Source organism: Lacerta agilis, chromosome 9, assembly GCF_009819535.1.
Source record: "Lacerta agilis isolate rLacAgi1 chromosome 9, rLacAgi1.pri, whole genome shotgun sequence".
Classification (NCBI taxonomy): domain Eukaryota; kingdom Metazoa; phylum Chordata; class Lepidosauria; order Squamata; family Lacertidae; genus Lacerta; species Lacerta agilis.
The window spans coordinates 1,426,222-1,451,155 of record NC_046320.1 but is presented as its reverse complement, the minus strand read 5'-3'; the positions used below and the strand labels follow the sequence as shown (position 1 = coordinate 1,451,155).

General features: G+C 42.5%; 1 protein-coding gene across 3 annotated transcripts in view; it reads right to left on the bottom strand.

Annotated features, from left to right (window-relative positions):
* The window catches only part of SCAPER (S-phase cyclin A associated protein in the ER), a 199,250-nt gene that overhangs the window by 134,926 nt on the left and 39,390 nt on the right, over positions 1-24,934 (bottom strand). For all 3 annotated transcript variants that reach the window (XM_033160917.1, XM_033160918.1, XM_033160916.1), the window contains 11 exons: positions 22,704-22,966; positions 21,275-21,493; positions 20,269-20,439; positions 18,735-18,810; positions 17,730-17,847; positions 16,417-16,528; positions 12,814-12,954; positions 8,415-8,570; positions 7,996-8,138; positions 1,515-1,596; positions 568-720 (listed from right to left, as the gene is read on the bottom strand). In XM_033160917.1, coding sequence (XP_033016808.1) covers positions 568-720; positions 1,515-1,596; positions 7,996-8,138; positions 8,415-8,570; positions 12,814-12,954; positions 16,417-16,528; positions 17,730-17,847; positions 18,735-18,810; positions 20,269-20,439; positions 21,275-21,493; positions 22,704-22,966 — 1,634 coding nt within the window. The remainder of the gene's footprint in view (positions 1-567; positions 721-1,514; positions 1,597-7,995; positions 8,139-8,414; positions 8,571-12,813; positions 12,955-16,416; positions 16,529-17,729; positions 17,848-18,734; positions 18,811-20,268; positions 20,440-21,274; positions 21,494-22,703; positions 22,967-24,934) is intronic.

Below are 24,934 nucleotides of genomic sequence, written 5' to 3'. Positions count from 1 at the left end.
CAGGTGACCTGTCTGTGCGTGTGCACACCTCCACTTGTGAGGTGAGAGGAACCAGGAGTGGAGAATATAGTGGCTTGCCTAAGGACCAACTGAGGTGAAATCGAAACAGGGGACCTTCCTGTCTCACAAAACACTTCAGAACTAAGCTACTCTTCTACAACAGTTTCAGCTGTTGCATGGTAATTTATTTATTTAATTCCATTTACGGATTTCTCCCCTCCAAAATATCTCAAAGTGATTTCCCAATAAAAACATCTGCAATAAAACCAATTTCATATAGCAATAAAAATAGTGGGGTCAATTCAACTAAGTTATACTCCAGAGTAGGTGGACTGAAACTAATGGCTCTAACTTAGTCAACCTGCTCATTAATTTCAGTGGGTATATTCAAAGTAGGACTGCTATTGGATACAACCCAATTAAAAGCACTTTCATATGTAAAAACAATTTCAAATACAATATATACACTGACTGGGATAAATATCTCCACTCAAAAGGTTTGTTGAAAAAGGAAGGAGCAGATCATGCACAGCAGTCTGCACATACTCAAGAGAATTATAACCTCACCAAGACATTGCACAGTGAGCACTGCTTCTTCCGCTCATACGGTGTAAGCTTAGGGGCATAGTCCGTATTTGCATGTCTTCCGCTGCTCAGCTCTGCTGCTTTTTCTTTCCTCTGCTCTATTTGCTCCATGTGCCTCCGAATGCTCTCATCATGCTGAGCAAAATCAGAAGTAGAAAACAGTGACACCAAAATGGTCAAAAACACAGCTAAAGGGCTTGACATCAAATCAGTGTAAAACAGTGGTACTACTGGCAACAGTAAGTTAATTTAGAAAATCCTAAACATAAACAAACAGTTTGGGGGAATGGAGATGCAATTTTTCTCAATGCCACACACCTTCCAATAAATTAATGGTAGAGTTAAACTTTATTTTAGGTTAGTTTTGGCCTTATTTATTCCATCCTGCCTGTCTCTCCCCACTTTGCAATCCTTTTGAATGCTTCCTGTTAGTCCCACCTTCTAGGGCTCTGTTTGCTGTGATCTGCTTCCCATCCTCATCTTCTGTCTCCATACTGAATCACTGTTGCTTAATGCGACTTAAGTACAGAATCATTATGATGCTTACAACAATACTGTACTTGCTTTTAAGGCAGACAAATTGGTGCTTGACTATCTTCTAGCAACACACGTGGTGGCTGTGCCCAAAAGCCTAGTGTGCCAACACTGGGAAGCAGGTTCTCATGACTCGCTGACCTGTGGACCAAAGACCTTCAAGATTTGACAGTAATGGGAGAACTAACTTTTCACAAGAAGGAGAAGTCCAGAGAAGTTTGACCAAAACCAGAAAACCAGAGAGGGAGCTAACATGTTTGGCATGTTCTGCAGGCAGCTTTCTTCTGCCACACAACTGCTTTCTTCTACTCGGTCCTGATATCACTTTGTTAAACAAAAAATGCCAGAGATAAAGACAGGAACTGCACAAATAGCAACTAATTTTCAGGCTCTACCTTCAGCTGGATCTTTTTCTGCAGTTCTTCCATAGCTTCCTGTTGAGCTGCTGTCAGAGCAGCTAGCCTCTCTTCTCGATCTCTATGCAAATAAGAGGGTGCAGATATAAACATTTTAAAAGATACAAAGAATTCACCCCATACGTTGTAATATATAGGTATAGATATAGATCTCAAAGTGATTTACAATCAAGCAGTGCAAAAAGCTTATGAAATAACTAAGTAAGTAAGTAAGTAAGTAAGAATGCCAGTGGGGCAAAACACACAGCTGGGTTAAAAGCTGGCTGCAGCTTTTATTGACACACTTCTAAACAGTTAGGCAAATAGAAAGCCGCACCCAACAGCATCAGCAACAGGGCAGCAGATGGTATTAGGCAAAGGCTGACACAGATCAACACCCTTAGCTTCCACCCTTATGCTTCAGGATTTGTTTGGGGACCTAAAGGACCCAAGGCGCCAAAAGAAATGCCTCCCTTGAGGTTTAAAAGGATGCCTAACCTGCTTACTCTTTCTATGCAGGGTTCCTGACCACTGTAAATAACACCAGCTGTGACAATGAATATTCCCAGCAGCAGATTACCAGGTCAACCCTCAAGAGCTCAGAAATGGATCCAATAACTGAGAAAGACTGTTCCTTTTATTGTTTGAGAATTCAAAGACAAAAACCTACTGGACATCTGAAGCTGAGGAAAAACACACACGGAAACCTCTGGTTTCAATAAAAAGTAATATATAAACAACTACTTTAGAGAAAACAAGGCTGGAAACATTAACCCCCACTGTGTGGAAATCTTGACCTGTCCATAGCTTCCCTGAGTAATTCAAGCCCCTTCGCCACGACAAGGCAGTGATCCTTGGAGATGGCTGCAGTGCCTTGAGACAGAGGAGCAATGACCACTGTGAGGAGCACCGAGAGAAGAAAAGCCATGGTGCATCTGCAGCAGCACAACCGGACACCTTCATCTGCCCCAGCTGCAACAAAACATGTCTCTCCCATACCGGTCTCTACAGCTACAGCAGGCACTGTAACTCTCCATTGGTTTGACTTCAGCCCCAAAGGCACACACCTCCAGCGTTTCCTGAGACAGGCGGATGCCAAAAACAACAACTATAGAGCACCTACATTGATCTCACAAACATTTATTAGTGTTGTTGCATGAATTGAATTGATGGGACTAGTATTCTTCAACTTCTTTGACATCTAAAATGTTCAGAAACCTTCCTGATAATCAATTCAATGCAAGATGTAGGCAGGGGGAATCCATGCTGGCAGGTGAGCAGAACAAGACTCCTTCCACAACAGGGCCTTAATTTCCACTATTGATGTGTGAACTCGTCCCTGATATTTCTGCCCCACTGAACAGAGAGGAAGATTGTTTAGGACATTTTTTTTGCAAAAGCAGATGTGCAAATATTGCAAGGGCAAGTTTCCCAAATAATCTGTTCTTATTGCAGCACATGAATGAATCACAGAATCATAGAGTTGGAAGAGGCCACAAGGGCCATCCAGTCCAACCCCCTGCCAAGCAGGAAACACCATCAAAGCATTCCTGACAGATGGCTGTCAAGCCTCCGCTTAAAGACCTCCAAAGAAGGAGACTCCGCCACACTCCTTGGTAGCAAATTCCACTGTCAAACAGCTCTTACTATCAGGAAGTTCTTCCTAATGTTTAGGTGGAATCTTCTTTCTTGTAGTTTGAATCCATTGCTCCGTGACCGCTTCTCTGGAGCAGCAGAAAACAACCTTTCTCCCTCCTCAGTATGACATCCTTTTATATATTTGAACATGGCTATCATATCACCCCTTAACCTTCTCTTCTCCAGGCTAAACATACCCAGCTCCCTAAGCCGTTCCCCATAAGGCATCGTTTCCAGGCCTTTGACCATTTTGGTTGCCCTCCTCTGGACACGTTCCAGCTTGTCAGTCTCCTTCTTGAACTGTGGTGCCCAGAACTGGACACAGTACTCCAGGTGAGGTCTTACCAGAGCGGAATACAGTGGTACTATTACTTCCCTTGATCTAGATGCTATACTCCTATTGATGCAGCCCAGAATTGCATTGGCTTTTTTTAGCTGCTGCATCACACTGTTGACTCATGTCAGGTTTATGGCCTACCAAGACTCCTAGATCCTTTTCACATGTACTGCTCTCAAGCCAGGTGTCACTTATCCTGTATATGTGCTTTTCATTTTTTTTGCCCAAGTGTAGTACTTTACCTTTCTCCCTGTTAAAATTCATCTTGTTTGCTTTGGCCCAGTTCTCTAATCTGTTAAGGTCATTTTGGTGTGATCCTGTCCGCTGGAGTATTAGCCACCCCTCCCAATTTGGTGTCATCTGCAAACTTGATCAGGATACCCTCAAGCCCATCATCCAAGTCATTGATGAAGATGTTGAATAAGACTGGGCCCAAGACAGAACCCTGTGGCACCCCACTAGTCACTTCTCTCCAGGATGAAGAGGAGCCATTAATGAGTACCCTTTGGGTTCGGTCAGTCAGCCAGTTACAAATCCACTGAATGGTAGCATTGTCTAGCCCACATTTTACCAGCTTCTTTACAAGAATATCATGGGGCACCTTGTCAAAGGCCTTGCTGAAATCAAGATAGGCTACATCCACAGCGTTCCCTTTATCTACCAGGCTTGTAATTCTGTCAAAAAATGAGATCAAGATTGGTCTGACATGACTTATTTTTCAGAAACCCATGCTGACTTTTAGTGATCACAGCGATCCTTTCTAGGTGCTCACAGACCGTTTGCTTAATGATCTGCTCTAGAATCTTTCCTGGTATTGATGTCAGGCTGACTGGGCGGTAATTGTTTGGGTCCTCTCTTTCCCCCCTTTTGAAAATAGGGACAACATGTGCCCTCCTCCAGTCTGCATTGTGTCCTGTTTGAAGCCCTGTGTGGCATCTGATTGCCCACAAATCTGGGCTGTGCTTATCACCATTCCTTGTCTAATGGATTTACTTAGGGCTGTCCCCACAGGTTTGGTGTGGTGTATGGTGAGAAGCAATGACTCAAAATATTGGACTACTGCACAAACCATTTCACATTGTCTGCAACTGGCTAGATAAACCCAGCATATGCCAGTCACCATTTCTTCTTCTCTTCTGCTTCTAGAACCTGTCACTTTATTCTGGACACATAGCTGTGACTTTTCCTTTAGTGAATGAAAACCACATATGTCCATTGCATTTCTGCCACCAAGTGCCTAGGAGATATTTGCGGGAATTTCTCCACCCCCCCATCCCAATAGATCAAGACAGAGAGGTGTCAATTTGACTGGAAGAAGAGAACTGCGATATGTACCTGTCTCCCCATGTCATGAGATCAATCCAAGTGCATCCAGATGTTGTTGGCCTATCAGATATTCCCCCTCCCTCACAGGGAAGACAGCAACTGGAGGGCCTTTTTAATTAGAAAAGTTTCACAGCTTTGTAAAGAAAATGGTTTGCCTCTTACAATAAGGTTGTGTGTGGTTGTAATTTAGCCTACTGCACAAATACGCAGCCACATCTGTTACTCTGCAGCAGACTGCACAGCAGGGACGTCTTAGCCATTGAGGTTACTGGCGCAAGGCGCCACGGCCTGAGGAGGGCGCCTGCGCCCTCCAGCCCCCCCCCCGCTCTCGCCCACCTCTTCTCAGGCTGCGGATGCGGGGAGGCCATTGGCGAGCCTCCCGGCGGCGCTGCAGCCAGTGCTCCCTGGATGGCAGTGCCGTGCTGCCGCTTCAGCCAAGCAGACGGAGGCGGAGGTGGAGCACAGCTGGCAGCGTCCCCACCCGCCCCTCCGTGTCCTCCGGCTGCCCACCGTGCCTGGCCCTGCCCGGTGGAGCACAAGGGGCACTGGAGGGATCTTTGTGCCAGGGCGCCGGATTTACTTAAGACGGCCCTGCTGCACAGACACCGTGAAGATGACTAAACTTAAAGACTCAACTCACGACTTCATCATAAAGAGTCAAGCTGACATAGCTTGTCTGTGACACCAGCATTGTGTCCTACTTTGTGATGTCTCAAAGGATCTGGGCACTTTGGATAATGATAATCACCACCACTATTAATTTAAATACCACCATCTATGGACACAGTACCTTATGAAGAAGAAGAGGAAAATTCCCTGCTCCGAGGGGCTTACAATCTACATATCAAGACAACAGAAGCAACAGCAGAAGGGGAGGGGAGCTTCCAGGTAACTCTCATTTCATGGGAGTCCTTTCATCTCCATTTATTAAAAGATTTACCTTTTATTTTCAAATTCTACACCGCACTTTCATTTTATGTTTCCGAAAGCATCCTGTGTGACAATGGGGGTGACCAAGATAATCAAAGGTCTGGAAACAAAGCCTTATGATGAATGATTGAGAGAGTTGGGTATGTTTAGCCTGGATAAGAGGAGATATTACAGCTATCTTCAAGTATCTCAAGGGCTGCCACATGGAAGAGGGAACAAGCTTGTTTTCTCCTGTTCTGGAGGGCAGGACTTGAACCAAGGGCTTCAAGTTACAAGAAAGGAAATTTTGACTAAACACCAGGGAAAACTTTCTGACAGTAAGAGCTGTTTGATAATAGAATGGACTCCCTCGGGGGATATGGGGTGGACTCTCCTTCTTTGGAGGTTTCTAAGCAGAGGTTGGGTGGCCATCTGTCATGCCTGCTTTAGTTGAGATTCCTGCATTGAAGGGGGTTGGACTAAATGACCCTTGGGGTCCCTTCCAACTTTACAATTCTATGATTCTATGAGTCCATGATTCCAGAAAAGTAAATAATAATCCACAAAGGACATTCAAAAAAGGCATGTTGTCCACTGATGATATTAACATTAAAATGTTAGTCTAAACAGAAGTGGGCTGGTAAAACTTGGAAGAACTATGATTATTAGTTCAATGTAAAAACATTTTATCTTGCTCTCTAGCCAAAAAGGATCTCAGAGCAGCTTTAAAAAATGGGTAGTAAGACAGTTTCTGCCCTCAGGCTTACAATCTAAAAACAATGTACAAACGTACTCAGCAAGTGCAACAAGCAAGCAATCATATTTTAAAGTAAGATAATATGGCACCAAAATTCTATGTATTTCCTATGTGGAAGCCCTTTGAACGTCTGAGCAAATTCCAATCAAGTACAGATGGCTTATATATTTATCACAATGCATATGTCACATAAAACATGCTATTGTGCATGAGCTTCTCCTTAGGCTGTTTTATATTGTCCCAAAAGCATGACATACAAAGGTTTGCAATCAGTGTGCTCCATTATACTTTTAGTGATCTTGTTGTACATATGTTTTCATTTTCTTTCTTTCTTTGTTGCCTGTATTTTTAATATTATTTCAAAATAAAATTGAATGGGGGGGAATTAAAAGGCAAAAAAGTTGGTTTTTTAATCAGGAAGAATGAAAGTAAATTTAGCATTCACAAAAGCCCCCTAAAGCAGGGGTGGGTGACCCCTGACCCTTGGAAGATCCTCTGCTTAATATCATATTGTCGATTTCAAATGCCCTCTGCAAGCAACTGGTTAAGACCGCTGGCAAAAGCAACCTGTCCTTCCCACAACTGCCTGTTAGAAGGGGGATGCTCCACCACTGAGACCTTCCCCAAGCATTAAGCACTGCAACATACAAAGGTCTAATATTTTGATCAGGAATGAATATTATATAGACAGAACTTCATTAATGAAGAACAGACACATGAACTAGAACAAAATGCCTGCCACTATTTCTTAGATAAATGGGCTCCATAATCTTCTCCTGACAGGTAAAACATGATTAACAACCTCGACTCTGGGGTTGTGCGCTCAAGTTTACAAGCTAGCAAAATAATGGCCATTATTTGTGTGTGTGTGTGAGTGACACATAAAACAACCACTTTCTGACTTCCACCTCTCTAGCCGGATTACTCACAGGGCAGTTTCAAATCAAAACTTAATGTTACATTGGATAGTTCAGGAAGAGGCTGTGAAAGAAAATTTCAGTTTCTATGTCAACTAGAACCTTTAAAATACCTTCTTGTACATTATGTTCTATTTCTCCTCTAAAAAAGGGGCCACATTCAGATTCTATAGTAGAGCATGTCCTGACTTTATAGTAGTAATGTTGCAAGTGAAATTCGACTCTAGATCAGAATGTTAATAGCTAGCCTTGTCAAAGCTGAAGCACATCATTTATTTGGGCAATCTGATATTGATAGTAAAGAACTTCAAGTCAACCTGTGTGAGAGACAGCATCCACAAAATGTCAGAAACATGGCTGCTCACAAATGATGTTTTGCTTAGATGGCCCTCCATCCAAGGAGAAAGGGGTGGCCATGGCCACTCTTGGATCTGGCCCCTTCCGCTGCTGGCTTTGCACCTCACCACTGACAGTACGCTGCCCTGACATGGCCCTGAGGAGATGCAACCTCTTGACAGAAAAAAAGGTTGACCATCTTAACAAAAACCCATAAAAAGTGCTGAGGATAGCAAAGTTTAAGAGAACCAAGGTTTCTACCTGGCCCTTTCACGAGCTGCATCTTCCCGGGCTCTCTCCTTCTCCTGCCGCTGGTGTTCAATCCGAGCTTCCTGCTCTTTTCTTTTCGTTAGCAACTCTTCAACCCGGGCTTGGCGTTCTGCTTCCAAAACCCTTTTACGTTCCTGGAGAGCAAGCATCTCAGGTTAAAAATCTCAGAAGATGAGCACAAGAAGAAAGCAGCTTTTAATAGGCCCATTTTCAAAAACTTCTGGATGAGCGCAGGGACAGATAGTTCAGGCAACTTCAGCCCAAGGGGGCAGAAGCAGAAGTTGTGGCCCTATTTTTATGCACTGTTATACTGCTTGAAAGTATCACATCAGTAAAACAAATGAAACTGCTAAAAGCAATTTTATACTGACTCTGTTATTACAGGTTGCATTTGTAAAGTCCAGCAATACCTGCACAGCTTCGTCGCGTGCTTGTTTCTCCTCCTGCCTTCGCTGACGCTCTTCCTGCAACTCGTTCAGCCTTTGCTCATACTCTTTTAGCTTAGACAAAACATCATGGCGCTTATTCTGGGCTTCTAATGTGTTTATAAATGCTATCTCATTTACCTGCAATTAAAGCAAAGTTTAAATATGAGTGATGAAGAAGTCTTTAAAAATTGGGTAAGAGCAGTATATAAAACATCACAAAGACTCTGGACCAGTGTTTTTCAACCTTTTTTGGGCAAAGGCACACTTGTTTCATGAAAAAAATCACGAGGCACACCACCATTAGAAAATGTTAAAAAATTTAACTCTGTGCCTATATTGACTATATATAAAGTAATTCTCTTGAATTTTTCAATTTTTCCCACGGCACACCAGGCAACATCTCGCGGCACACTAGTGTGCCGCGGAACAGTGGTTGAAAAACACTGCTCTGGACAATGAACAGCAACCTGAAACCAAATCACTCCTTCCTGTTGAAGGTTGTGGCCCAGGATGAGAGAGGAAAGTACTGGAAGGAAACCACCGGCTGAGCAGGTTGGCTTCTTAGAACACGGTCTCGGCTGAAGGCAAGAGATGTGTTGCACCCCATAGCAGTTGGCAAAAATGTGTTTGCTAAGAGTTTTGCGAAACTGATGAGGACAGCTTTAAACTAAATCCTGAGGGAGATGGAGACAATGTTACAAAGGATAATAGCCTCACTGAGGCACAGAAAACTGACAAGGTGCTCCATAAAGCTGCTAACTGACTGGCAGTGAAATCCAAGGGTTTCAGACAGGGCTCTTTCCTAACCTTGCCTGGAGATGACAGAGATTGGACCTTCTGCATGCAAAGCATGTGCTCCACCCGACAGCTATGGCCCTTTCCCTACAGAGCACTCTGCTCCTTAGCTGCCTAGGATCATTACTAATCATCAGCCTGCCCCAAAGAACTACTCTTGTCTCTTGGATCTGGCAGTCATCTTGTTTTATGACAGGCCCCCACAGCGGCCATTTTCTGACGCCCACTGCACTTTCTCAAAATTCCAAATGTGCCCACTGGCCAAAAAGGTTAGACAGCCCTGGTTTTGAGGATATCAGCACCTGAGAAATTCCACCAGTAATTTGATGATCTGCATCGAACCCAACTGAACCAGTTCACACAACTAGTTCACTTTCTGATATGACTTTTCAAGGGCCATATCAAAACCAACCAACCAACCAAGAAAATGGTTGGGGCTTAAGCACTACGACACGTGTTGCAAAAAAAAAAGGTCACTGTTTCCAAATCTGACTTTAACATTGTTAGCAAAAGTTTGATGTTTTCAAATAAATACTTTCCATGTTGCTGACTAATTTCTGTAACTCCGAATTTCAGAAGCCTCAACTGATGTGTCAGCAGCCATTTCAGATATTTTAAACTTTGGGAACAGGCCTGGTGCATGAGCTGGGAAAGCCTCCAACTCTTGGAACAGTCAAAGAGAATAATGGGGTTATGTGACTCTAATTTGGCAAGCAACAGCAAAAGATTAATTAAATTGCTTACAAGGAGTTCTGATCAACTCTACAAATATAAGGAAAGCCATCATTTTCCTAATGCCAAGTTATCTGAGTCAGTGTTGGAGTGGATTTAAGCTGTAAGATGCTTATATACAGAAGTTCCTATGTGTGTTGTAAGTCTAGGGTGTGTTGTCCTTTTTCTGCTATGTCCCCTTTCCTGATAAGTTTCCAATAAGCAAACTTCCTCCTTGTGCTCACCCTGACGCCAGAGAGATATAGCCCCATATAGTGTGCCCTGACATATGAGTTGTGCTCCTCTTGCATGAAGTTTCAATGCTACTTCTGGTAAGCTGCGTTTGGTTGTTAAGCAGCGCAATATCCTGTGCTCTGTTGTGGCAACATGGGTGGGGTGGTTGTCCACATAAGGCAAGCTAATTTTAATTGGGTGAGATGCCCCCAGTAGGGCTCCCTCCTCCTTGCCTCTGTCACCATTGCAAATTATAGAAATTCCTAAACCCAACCTGGATCACTGCACAGAAGTAGGTGCATCCACCTAAATTCTGCCCAAAGTAGACCCATCAAAATTAATGGACCTACCATGTCATTTAATTTCAACAGGCCTTCTCTGAATAGGAAGCAGCAGTATATCTGAATAAAAGTTACTGGAAACCACAGGAGAGGAGAGGGCTCTTGTGCTCAGATCCTGCTTCCTGGTTTCCCACAGACACCTGGTTGGCTGCTGTGAGAACAGGAGGCTGGATTGATGGGCCATGGTCCTGATCCAGCAGGCTCTTCTTATGTTCTTATGAGTAACAGTGGATACAACCCAAAGAGTGTGGGAAGCTATTTGAGGCTACTGCTTCATCACTTCACTCTTGTCACTGTTTGCATGCTCAGGGAAAGCAGGTTTGAGAGCTCAGACCAAAGTCATGAGGCTCTTTGGGTTTGCAGGGGGCCCAGCAGGAGTAGGATCTCAGCAGATGTCCCGTGCTGTCCAGCACTGACGCTGCTGATCATTCAAGCAAACCATTTTATATAGAAGGTAGAGAAGGAAGCCTTTTTATGTAATAGGAACAGAAGTATTTCATTAAAAGGTAAAATTATTGCAGTGAAAACATTATTACAGCACCATTGCATCTCTTTTACTGTGTGCGCGCATGCATATGAAAGACCTTTGTCTACAGGGATACTAAATGGCCAAACAAAAGACAGGTTTTCTGCTTTGTTTACTGAGAGGAACACATTTACAGAATGGATTTTGCAGCTCAGTGAGCAGCCATCAATGGGAATTTAAGAGACAAAAGAGGTGGCAGCAGAAGTCCTAGCTTTCTTTCTCTACTTCCTCTCAACTAGTAATTCTGACCCAATTAATCTTGATCTTCAAGAGCAAAGGGACAACAGATATTGCACAGCTTAACATATGTAACACTTTTCACACATCTGTTTAGTTGAGAATTACATTACATTATTTAGTTAATTTGATTACAGAAGTCACACGGGCTTAATGAAACAAGGATGAAGGTAAATCCAGTTAGAAATCCATTCTCAACTAAGAGATGGAAACAGCTGTTACGCTAATAGAAGAAGCCAATGGTGCTTTTCCTTGGAGCTTCAACCACAAGGGCTCTCTCCAAAGATTACATAAAGCAGCCTACTCCAACCTGTTCCTCACAAGATATTTTGGACTCTGTGATGGCTGTACATGTACAAACCGTTTTTCAAATTTTTCTTCTCCTCTCTTCTTTCTTTATGCCTCCATTGCCTCCTAATTTTTATTCAATGCCCCCTGCATTGCACCCAAGGCTACTACTGCCCCTCTGGATCGTTCCAGCACCCCCCAGGGGGTGGTATCACCCACTTTGGGAAACACTGGTTTATACAATTACCATACTTCATAATTGTCCATCTGCCATGATACAGCATCAATTTGCAGTTACCAGCCAGGCAAACAAAGTAACTGTTGGGCTGTATCCAAACATTCTGCTGCTCCAACAGAACTACTCCTTCCATCAGAGGAAGGGAATCTTTGGTATTTAATTGTCCTTGAACTTTCTATGGAAATGCTCAGGATGATTAACAACAAAAATCCACAATAAAACAAGTGGTCAAGTAAGCAACAGACCACTGGATGAGCATCAGCCCACAAGAAACTGAGGCAAGGGAGGAAGAGTCGTGCTTTATCTCTGTGCTAATTACAATGCCTAAGGCAGGGTTGGGGAATCTGTGACTCTTCTGAGGCTACAGGTAGGTAGCCGTGTTGGTCTGCCATAGTAAAAATAAATAAATAAAAATTCCTTCCAGTAGCACCTTAGAGACCAACTAAGTTGGTTCTTGGTATGAGCTTTCTTGGTATCTGAAGAAGTGTGCATGCAAATGAAAGCTCATACCAAGAACAAACTTAGTTGGCCTCTAAGGTGCTACTGGAAGGAAATTTTTTATTTTTTATTTTCTTCTGAGGCTGTTGGACCACACCTCCCAGCAGTCCCAGACAGCATGGCAATTGGTCTGGGGTAACGGGAGTCGGCATGCAACAACATAAGCAGGGTCTCAGATTCCCGAACCCTGGTTGAAGGGCTCCCACGTGGACAGTGGATGTTCTGGAACTGAGAGACAGAAATAGGACTAAAGGCAACTAAGGCCTCCTCAAAACAGACCCTAAGTTAGTTATGCCATTAATTTCAATGGGTTTGTCTGAGTAGGACATAGTTGGATACACCCTTCATTTAATAACCAAAGCTCTGATATCATCTCTTTCACCAGGCCATTCACAACCATCTTAAGAGAAATAAAAATATTGAGCAGAATCCAGAATAAAGTTCTCTCCTGTGCAAGAGCCACTGAAATGAACAGGAGCTCCACAAAAGCTTCCCCAAATTCATGAGGCTCACCTTGGCTTCTTCCTCTTGTGCTTTTTTCACTATTGCTTGCAATTGCACTTCACGCTTAAATTCAGCATGGAGTAATTTTTCCTCCATCATCCTCCGCCTCTGATCTAGCAATTCCTCCTTCCACTTTCGTACATCTTTTTCCTACAAAAGTTGGCAAATGGTAAGTAAAGCAACAGATCCCTTGATATCTTTCATTCTGCAACTTTTGACGACATTAACAGCCACATACACACAACGTATGTTGTTCACACATCAGAGTAAATCCTAGTTAATGGTTTTATTAGAGCAGTGTTTTTCAACCACTGTTCCGCGGCACACTAGTGTGCCGCGAGATGTTGCCTGGTGTGCCGTGGGAAAAAATGAAAAATTACTTTATATATAGTCAATATAGGCACAGAGTTAATTTTTTTAACATTTTCTAATGGTGGTGTGCCTCGTGATTTTTTTCATGAAACAAGTGTGCCTTTGCCCAAAAAAGGTTGAAAAACACTGTATTAGAGGCTTTTAAGCAGAGGTTGGGTGGCCATCTGTCATGGATGCTTTAGCTGACATGCCGGCATTACAGGGGAGGGGGGGTGGACTAGAGGACCTTTGGGTTTTATGGTTCTATACTGTGAATGGGTAATTCTGGGCTGTTTGTTTCCTATATCCCTGGCTTAGCAAGTACAATCAAACTGAGGATTGAAACCATGATTAGTAAGCTAAAAATAAACTTAGGCTACAGAATGTAACTTAATGAGAATGAAGAAACCCAGAATCTCAGGTTTGGACATAATGCTAAGTCGGGATCATGGCTTATTTCCTCCCTACATGAGTCAGCAGCAATGAAGTAGACAAGATTTGATTAAGCACAGTAAATCATGATTTATGGCTTGCTATAGGTCTATATTGTGTTAAATTCTCAGGATATTTTTATTCCACTTTTCTGCCAACAATTCAATAAATATAACCATTTAAGTGCCATTAGAAATACTGCTTAGAGTAATCTTGGAGCAATGTCAGCCTAACTCAAAACTGAATAGTGAAGATATTGTGAAGTCTTTCAATCAAGGTTAGCATTTATGGCACCAACCATGAGGAAAATGGAGTTAAGGAAAGATGTCATAAATCTCATATTTCATGAGTTGGCAATCATTCCAAGTTTAATGCATGTCAACATTTTAAAAGGTCTAACATAACGCCATACACAACCTGACAAAAGCTCTCACTTCACTTAACGTAAGAGAAGCAAATGAACCTTGAAACCTCAGGTAATATTTACCAGCATCAATCCCATGCTACGGAAAATATTTGCATGACAGACAAAGATCAGGAAAATATAATTTTACAGGATGTCATCGCTTAAGTATCTGAGTAATTTATAGTCTAAATGCTTTAAGGAGGGTTGGAAGAACAGAAACAGACATTGAAGGTGGAGCTGTTTCTCACCATCAGGTACATTAAAATGCTCCTCTAAATCATATTACACGGGGTAGGAAACTAGTCTCAGGTTTGTGTATTACCTCCTCTCTTTCTGTTGTGCGCCCCAATTTTCCCCTTCCTAGTTTGCACAAAACATAGTTTGCCTAATTTGGACATGAGGCCAAATCATGGTTACCACAAACCAGGAAGGGAGGGAGCAAATCAGAGCTCCCAAGAGGGGAAGGAAGCATGCGGGTTTGGGGTCTACAAAGTACAGTGTTCTGTACAGTGGTGCCTTGGTTCTCAAATGCCAAAAACCCGGAAGTAAGTGTTCCAGTTTTCGAACATTTTTCGGAAGCTGAACATCCGATGCAGCTGTCGGCTACTGTTTCCAGGGGGCCTGCACCAATCAGAACCTGCACCTTGGTTTTTGAACATTTCGGAAGTCAAATGGACTTCCAGAACGGATTAAGTTTGGCGCTTTTGTTTTTGCCATTTATTTTGCATTTTTGTTTTTGAGGCTTTTTTGGTTAATTTGTTTTTGAGGCTTTTTTGGTTAATTTGTTTTTGTGACTGTATGGAAGCCAGTTCAGCTACTGATTGATTGCGTGACTGCAGAAATGGATATAAACCCCACCTTCAAACAATGACTATCATCAGTGCAGGTAAGAAAAAAAAATTTCAATTTTTATCATCTACAATACTGTCTTATTTATTTTATCCCCAGAGTTGGACACGACTGGACCTAATGGTCAGGGGTCCCTTTACCTTTACCTTTTTACATTGATTATTGCTTTTATTTTATGGATCAGTGGTCTAGTAAAATTCATGTTAAATTGCTGTTTTAGGAGTTGTCTTTAAAAGTCTGGAACGGATTAATCCAGTTTGCATTACCTTCTATGGGAAAGTGTGCCTTGTTTTTGGAATGCTTTGGTTTAGGAACGGACTTCCGGAACAGATTAAGTTTGAGAACCAAGGCACCACTGTACTACTGAAATATTCAGTATGCTTCTGAATACCAATTACTGGGAATCACAAGTAGGGAGGGGCTGTTACCCTCAGGTTCTGCCTAGCTCAGTGTTTCTCAACCTTGGGTCCCCAGCTCTTGTTGGACTACAATTCCCATCATCCCTAGCTAGCAAGACCAGTAGTCAAGAGTGATGGGAGATGTAGGTCCAACAACAGCTGGGGACCCTAAGTTGAGAAACACTGGCCTAGCTTCTCACAGGCATCTGGATGCCACTGTGAGAACACAATGCTGGACTATTTAAGGCATTGGTCTGATTCAGCAAGGCAAGAGCCGTAGAAGGACAAACTGGATCCAGCCCGCTGTATTCAGAACACCTTCAAGCTGAAAGGACTTGAACAATACACTGAGCTCCTATTCACAGACACACCCACCTTAGTACATTGTGGATGAGCAGATAATAATCACATCCACATAGAAGGGAGGCCAATGATTTCCATCCTCATCACACATTGTTCCCTGAGGGTCCCCTGCAACTCAGGAAAATCTTTTCAGGGAATATGAGGGGTTAAAGCGAGAAAGGGCTTCTGAAATCCCCAGCTGCCGTGTCAAACACTATATGTGGACCTCTGCAATCCAACTGTAAGGGTTCGTGGTGCTCCTCACGAGTAAGAGGCGATGACTCAGGATCTGTATATTTACATCAGTTTTATTATACAGATATGTACAAGACAGAGCTCCAAATTTCCATGACTGCCTTAGTCACTCTCAGATTCCGGAAGTGGCGCTTTCCGATGGTGCCTCCAACAAAAAATCCTGGGGACCCCCAGTCTCCTCCTTTCCTCTTTCCGTTTGAGCCCCCTGCGTAATTGGGGCGACGGAACTACCGTTTCCCCCTCGGTCCCTGAACTGCTGAATTGGTGTTGGGACCCTGCAGCGTCTGACTGCCCTTCCACCACGGAACTCTCTCCCTACCTATCGCTCCCACGGGAAGTCTCTGGGCTCCTCGGGCGGACTTGGGTACTCTCAGCATCCCAGGTGCCTCCCTCCACCCCAGCCGGCTCTCTGCTGCCTTTGGAGGCTCCCGACACCAACCATCATATTTTTGGAGAATGCTCTTCCGAATGTGCATTGACCAGTTGTTCCCAAAGGCATGAATGTGGCCCAAAGATCTAACAAAAGGTATGATTATGAGTCACAATGGAGCATGAAAAGCTAAACTACAGCAAACTTACCCGTTCTATTAATTTCTGAAGCTTTAGCGTTTTCTCTTCACGCAGTTTCTCTCTCAGCTGTTGAGCTTTCATCTGCTTTTCTTCATGTTTCTTTTTAGATTCTGCTATCGTCCTTTTGAAATAAATATTTGAAAAGGCCAATGGGACAATGAACCAAAATAAAGGTACATGGGGATAACTGAAACTTATGTTACTGGGCAACAATTGAAGAAATCTCTCACAAATATCTAGTTCAGGCACTGAACATAATTTTGGAATAGTATACCCAAGGAAATGCTACTCAGAGTAGGCCCATTTAAATTAATGAATTGAATTTAGTTGAGTCCATCAATTTAGCAAGGATTATCACTGAAACAAACCTCAAAACTTTCTATTCACCATGGAAGCACATGGAAGGGCTTTCTTCTACCCTCAAAAATATATTTGGATCTGAAGAAAGACTGGGTGGTGGACAGAAAAGCCCTGCTGCATGTGTCCTGTGCAGGCCCTTTGGGATCACAACTGAAGTGATTTACCACATGGTCAAGCAACAACAGGGGTGACGTTCAGGGTGGCAATGTGCAGCGCCAAAAACCCTCTGGAAATTACCGTATTTTTCCGTGTATAAGACTAGGCTTTTTTCCTAAAAAATAATGTCAAAAATTAGGAGGCATCTTATACATGGTGCCATCTCCCCCTATTTTCTTAAATATGAGTCCCCCCAAATACATAGGGGCATCTTATAGACAAAAAAATACGGTAATCAAGATTCAACTCTCAGATATGTTAAGCTCTAAGGTACCATTCAACCTAGTGTTCTTTCTGTTCAACTATACATATGATTTAGCAGGGCTTTTTTCCAGCCAGAACTCACTAGACCTCAGTTCTGGCACCTCTCAGGTGGGCGCAAGGAAGGTGTTCATGGTCAGTTCTGGCACCTCTTTTTCTAGAAAAATAGCACCTTGGTTTAGTGATAAAGGACCATAAGGAACCGCTATCACATATGGGGTCTGAAGTAATTAGTGGAGAGTTTGCCTCAATGGCCATCTCATTATGTTGGGAGTTAAAAAGAAACGATAAAGACAAGATAAATTTGGTGAGCTTCTCTGGTGGTGGCAGCAGCACTCTGAGCAGCTCCTCTGCCTGAGACCCTGAAGAAACACTGCCAGTCAGAATAGGGAAGGCTGGGTTAGATGGACAAACAAACAAACAAACAAATAGTATGACTTCATAAAAGGCAGCTTCCTATGCTCTAATAATTAATATATAATTCAACTATGGAATTTGATCCTGTTGAGCTTATTCTATACCAAAAGTTTAAAAATATTAAAGACCTCTTGCGAGATGGTGAGGAGAGTTTCTCGTGCATGTGTATTCCATGGCCGGGTGGACGAGCTGGTTCTTCTTCTACAATGTCGCCCCAAGTGTTATTTTGACGCCATGATTCACGAGCTGCACAAAAGCAGGATCCCTTTTTAAAGTAAAAGCTAGCATATGGGAAGCAAAATATCCTTAATATTGTCTAATATATACTCTGGTACATGATCCTACTCCCAATTGGCCATGCCACTCTCAACGAGTACATTCTAAAATTGTTGACTGTTGTAGCACTTGTGCCGTAACGTTGGTGACTTTGGTCTTGTTCACACATCATAGTCAATCATAGTTAATGGTTTACCCTGAACCAAATGACCTTGGATGCTGCTCCTCCCCTCTGATGCACGGGAGAAACAAATCATGATCCCTGGCTTATGGTTTGAAGTTTGTTTCACTCAAACAAACCATGTTCTGTAATCTAAGAACAAACCTTGGCTACAGACTGTAGTTTATCTGGAGTGGAAAAAACCAAAACCCTTGATTTGGACATAATGCTAAGCCAGGGCTTGTGGTTTGTTTCTCTTGGATGCTAGTGGGAAGCTGCAACTGATATGTTTGTGGCAAACCATGGTTTAATGTGATGTTCAAACTTGCCCTTCGTTATCAAAAATACAATAAAGTTTTAAAAACAAATCAAAGGAATAGTGCATGTACAGAATTTGTTCCATTCTGGAATGTAATCAGAATAGAAATGACCAAAGAGAGAACTCTGGAACAATAGTGAAACTGTTCCCTTCTATTATTCCATAGGTTGTTGCTTTTTAATTAAACAATTGCATTAATATCAAAACCACTTGCCTGATAATATTTGCATGGTACACCAAACTTTGGCGATGGTTATCACTCTCACAAATTTATTGTGATTAAAAAGCAAGGGGAATAAAGGAGTGGGTGAGAGAATGAAAGCCTTAAGACATGCGCTCTGATATTGTTAATTCACATTTCTGGACAAGGAAGTTTACCTTCATAGTCTGCCAGGACATCATTCCAGTCCATGGAAATTCCACAGAAAGATGTGCTTCCACTGACCATGCCAGCCTAAAATTCCATAGTGCAAAACAGAAAACAGAAACCGAACTTTCTATTTGGAAAAGAAACCTTTCTTACACTCACGATTCCATGCAAACTATATATAAATGCAAAAATAAATCAAATGTTCAAGAGCACCTTTCTTCCAGTCTCCTTTAAAATAGCAGACAAACACAAAAGGCAGCTGTTGCCGCTATTGTGGCCCACTTCAGACATAATAGGAAACCAATGTTTTTGCTGTGAGAAAAAGCAGGATGGGCCTCACACATTCTTCCTGCCCTCCTTTCACACCTGTGAGGTATAGCTTTCCATTTTAACCTAACCTCAGTTCTGTTAGGACCAAACTTGGGAACTGAAGGTTTTTAAAACTATGGTTTGAGAACAAGGCAGGATCTGAAAGTATGATTTGATCCTGGCTTGTTCTCACTAACCATAGTTTAAAGCAGGAGTGGCTAACTCAGGGCCCTCCAGATGTTGCCAGATGCCAACTCTCATCAACCCCAGCAGGCATAGCTCATGGTCAGGGATAATGGGAGCAGAAGTTCAGCACCTCCAGAAGTCTATAGATTATTTATCATTCACTGCATTTTTGAACACCTTTTCTATTAAGGCACCTAAGGCATTTACAATTTAAAATACAAACACACACAAATGATACAGTATCATCTCAGGGCAACAGCAGTAGCTGATGGCATTAGCTTCTTGGATTGGGCATCCTGGCTTCAGAAGACAACTTGGGCAGGTCTATATGGGAAGTAGCATTCCTGAGCCATATAGGGCTTTTAAGGTCAAGAAAGGTGCTTTCTTTAAAACATGTATTTTTACAATGTCCTATACTTACTAAGTTTTGGGGGAAAGCAATGGATTATATAAAATATCACTGTATGGAAAAAGCTAAAAATTTCAGAGGATTATATTCTGAGAACGGAAATGGATTCTCCGTGCCGTTACTATGGCCAAAAGACTGATATTGTTGCATTTACACTGGAAAGATAAATATAGGGCTCCATTTACCGGTATTCAATGGAATGAAGATCTGTTTACACTTGCCACCTATGAGTTTACGCCACGGATGGCTTATAAACTTGACTTTGCATGGACAAGTATAATGAAAATTGGATCTCAGTGATAAAAATTGTGATAAAAACTCAGTAGGTTAAAAATTGAAATTGTTAATTGTTAACAATTGCTATAGTGATATATATATTTCTTTTTTCTCCTTTTTTCTTTTCTTCACTTCAAAAAACAAATACCTTATATGCAAATATGATAACAACAATAACAATGATGATGAACAGCACCTTAAATTGAGCCTGGAAACTAATTCCAGTCATGCTAGAACCCGTGTAAAGACAGTTACTTTGCTACATTGAAAACTATACAAATATGTTAAACTATTGTCAAATTCTAGCCTGTCTTGGGAACCTGATCCACTATAAATTATTTCAACACATGCAGAAAACTCACGGAGAAATCACTGTCATTGTCTGTTTCAATGTTTATGTAATTGTTCTCCTCGGCTTCGATTTCTCTGGTTAACTGTTCTTCTTCTGCAATGGCACTTGCAATGGCCTCTTCATTGGCCTTTTCCAGTCGATCTGCTAGCTCCTCTTTTTTAGCAAGAACTTCAGCCATGGACTAGAGATGCAAAACCAAAATCAGAATTCAGCTGGAAGCCTGAAAATGCTTTACTGCTATGTAAATGATTCTCCCATGCCAAGTGTCAACCTGATGGTATTTCACCCCCATCATTCATATATCCAGCTATCTGACTTTCCATTCCTCCCTTTCCCTCAGAGGTGGTATATAACTGGAGTAGGTAAGGTAAAGGACCCCTGAATGGTTAAGTTCAGTCAAATTTGACTATGGGGTGGGGCGCTCATCTCTGCTTTCAGGCCGAGGGAGCCAGCGTTTGTCCACAGCAGCTGTTCCAGGTCATGTGGCCAGCATGATTAAACCGCTTCTGGCACACGGAATACCATGTCGACTGCCAGAGCGCAGGGAAACACCATTTACCTTCCTGCCACAGCAGTACCTATTTATCTACTCACACTGGTATGCTTTCGAACTGCTAGGAGTAGGTAACTGCTTTCCTACATTTATACGTAGGCAGCATTTGTATTGGGCGCCCCTTCTGGACCTTAAAAACAAACAAACAAGATTCACCACTGGACCTGCTAAAAATCAGCCAAACAGCTCTTCCTCTAGTTTCACTCCCAGGCCCTGTCAGAAGTGCCACAACTGTTGCCATTAGATGCTTGCAGATGCACTGATGGCTCTGCTACCATCTTGGAGATGCTAGGGGATTGAACCTGTGACCTTCTACCAGGCATTACCACTGCATTATATCCCCTCATACTTGACTAATACAGCTGTGTTAAAGAAGGGGAAGGTGGTAACTATTTACTGCATGCCATTAAATTTGGGGACTTGTTTTTAGAACAGATCATCTTGCCCATCTGCAAGCGCTCACATTTGAAATATCTGCAGGGTCCATTTCGCTTTCAATCTTATTTTTTTCTGTTTGACTCCCTCCATCGCTCCTGGAATCAGTAGAGATTATTTCTTCCACCTGAAGACTTTTTGAAGTATGTTCAGCCTCTATGAGAACCACAGGCACTTCAGAAGATGGAAGCAGAGAACTGTTGCTCTTCTCAGAGATCTTGATGTCCTCAAGGACACGGGCTGTGAACTAATATGCAAGATAGACAGAGATAGGTATTGAGCTTCCAAACACAACCACACACATACATTTGACCAAGAGCAAATTCTGCTTGAGGGATTTTGTCATTTCTACCCTACATAAGAGTTCATTGCTTAGTGTAAGGTCCGCTGGGTGGTTGCTCGTGAGTAAACAGCCAAAACTCCGTCTTGTCTTTTAACAGTTTTATTGTGCATACTATTTACAGTGCAGAGCTACAAGTTCATGTCTGTATCAGTCACTCGCAGAATCCGGGAGTGGCCCCTTCCAGCTGTGACCCCAACCTAAGAGTTTCGGTATACGAAATCTCCGCCTCCCCTCCTTACGTTTCACCCCTCTGCGCACTTGGGGTGACGGAAATGGCGTGTCTCCCCCCTCGCCCATGGGGCGAGGGGAATGCAAGGTCTCTCCAACATCCCCAGAGCCTCTGCTCTCCAGCCTCTGAGCTGCCTGTCTCTCCCCACTGGAGACCTCGCTGCTTCCTCTGCTGAAGGAGGAGGTGCTGCTGGTCAGGTGGGGTCATCCCAAAAGCCCTTCCACCACCTTGCGCTGAGCCAGGGACAGTTCCCTGACACTTAGCATAGCTTGAAATACTTTACACACTTGTAATAATTAAAATTGAGGGTTTGTTTGTTTGTTTGTTTTTACAAATACTGAATTTACTAAAAGCTGTTGGAGATGCTGGTCTTTCAAGGAACATTAATTTCTTAATCTCCAGCATTAATTTTCTTTTTATAGTGAGTAAGGTAAAGGTAAAAGGAACCCTGACCATTGGGTCCAGTCATGTCCAACTCTGGGGTTGCGGCGCTCATCTCGCGTTACTGGCCGAGGTAGGGAGCCGGCATACAGCTTCCGGGTCATGTGGCCAGCATGACTAAGCCGCTTCTGGCAAACCAGAGCAGCGCACGGAAACGCCGTTTACCTTCCCACCGGAGCGGTACCTATTTATCTACTTGCACTTTGACGTGCTTTCGAACTGCTACCGGTAGGTGGGCAGGAGCTGGGACCAAGCAACGGGAGCTCACCCCATTGCGGGGATTCGAACCGCCAACCTTCTGATCAGCAAGCCCCAGGCTCTGTGGTTTAACCCATAGCGCCACCCGCCAGTACCTAATGCTTAATAATTTTACTTGCAATAGTTAGCTCAAAATATTCTTTTTTTTTGGGGGGGAGAGTATAACCAAGAAACAACTGCATGTACCTGAGTCCTTTCAGCAAGGGGGTGCTCATACAGACAGCAAGAATCTTTGGGGGCAGGTTCTACAGTTTTAGATAGACTCTCTTCATTTAGCAAGGCCTTCTGTTTATTCCCTGATGGACGAAGAGCTACATTTTCTTTGTCGCTGTCATCCTTGAACCGTGATAACTCTGTACATGAAGTTGGTTTTGTGGCCAAAGCAGAAGACTTGGATCTCACAGGTCTTCCACGATGGACTGTTTCCCATCCTTCAGCATCCCTCTGCTCTACATTGCACCATTAAAAAGCAAAGCAATAAATTAAAAGCAAGATTGAGTACAAATATCTGGGCACACATAAATCAGGAAGGACGAGCAGGTTAGTCTGTTTGTGTCATGGAATCATAGAATTGTGGGGGTTTTAGGTACCCCCAAAGGTCAGATGGCCATCCAAACTCTGCTTAAAAACCTTCATGGGAGGAGAGTCTACAACCTCCTGAGTCTTTATGCCTAAATCAGTTCTGTTCCACTTCCTCATAATTAAAAAAATAAATAAAAATAAAAACTGCAGAAAAGCCGGTATTTCAATTTTTCTAAAACACGTATACCTTATCTTATAATATGCATTTTTTATTTTTTATTTTTTATCTGAAAACTGCATTGCGAAATCCAAAGAATAGCTATGGCTACTTAAATAGTCTTGTGGCCTTTTACTGTTTTGGTTTGTTACTGTGCTGTGCTTTTTTGTGTTTTTACATTATAAACCACCCTGTAATCCTCAGATGAAGGGCAGTATAGAATATTTATAGTATATAAATAAAACAAAATTATGTTCCAATCTGTGCCTTGATTAGGTCTACCCATATTGAAATTCACAAAGAACTAATTCCTCAAATATTCCTGTCAGGAGGACGTTTTCTGGCAAAGGGATGTGTGTATCAAATACCTTAACTAGTTGACTTTCCTGCTCTGATTCTGCAAATGGAGCCACACAGCACTTAAATTTGCATAGGCGCTATGAATTTTTAAAAGCAACAGAGAGAGGCCTGTGGCATCTTAAAGACTAAAAGAACTTTTACAGGGTAAATTTGCATGGATAGAGCCAAGTGTGTCCGATATGTAAGAAGGGCCTCAGCTAAGTGGTAGAGGACACGCCTTGCATGCAGAACGCCCTGAGCTCAGTTCCCAGCAACAGGCAGCAGAGCTGGGCAAGATCTTTCCATGATGGAGACACTGGAGATTTGCTTCCAGAGTGGTGCATTCCAGCCAGCTGCTGCTGAACGAAAACTCCTGTCACCCCTGAACGTTGGCCATTCTGGCTGGAGCTGATAGGAATTGGAGTCCAGCAGAACATGGGGGGGCACCAAGTTGGCTACCCTGAGGTAGACACGCTTGGGCTAGATTTGGCCCATGGTCTAACTTAATAGGAGGCAATGTGTGATTCTGAGCACTGCATATTAAAGGGGGGGGGAATGATTTAGCAATTCTAAATGCACCAACAGAAGCTGACTTAAATTAAATTTAAAAGTAACATGGGTTTTATAAACAAATCTTTATCTCCAGGGGAATTTTACTCTTTAGGACGAGCATGGTTTGTGTGACCTGGGGTGGAGGCACTTAAAGAGTATAGAGCACTATTTGAAAAGAAATGCTGTTTAAAAACTGGAACTCATCCATTAGGCAAGGATACTGCCAACACAAACATTAGAAAGTTATAAAATATAAAAACAATAAAAGAAAAATGGTCATAAGAGGCAAATTCAAATCAAAATTTAGTACCCAAAGAAAGCAAGATGTTGATTATGAATATTTGTTAATGCAACTTTTATATCTAAAAGGTTTTAAAGAAGCATTTCAATAAGAAATGAGAAGGATCTATAAAGAATAGCTATTCAGGCAGAATAACAAATCACACACAGGAAACTGATAAAAACCTTGTTGTCCTGATTTGCAAGCAAAGGCCACTATAACATATAGAGTTTGAGATATATAATCATTACTGTACACTAAGTTTTCTCAAGGCTCCTCATGACCACAGAGAGATGCAAAGTCAAGTCAAAAAGCACTGAGAAGAAATATTATCTGTAGCAAACTGCTCAAACATGGGGGCAGATGGGAAGGGGCAAAGTGGAAAAGATTCGCCTGAAGGAAGAATTAAGAGAAGTAGTAAAGAACAGTCACCAAATTGAGGGGGTAAAGGAGCGGCCTTTAATGACAACCCCAAGCCCCATGCCCTGACTTCCCACCCTCTCATTT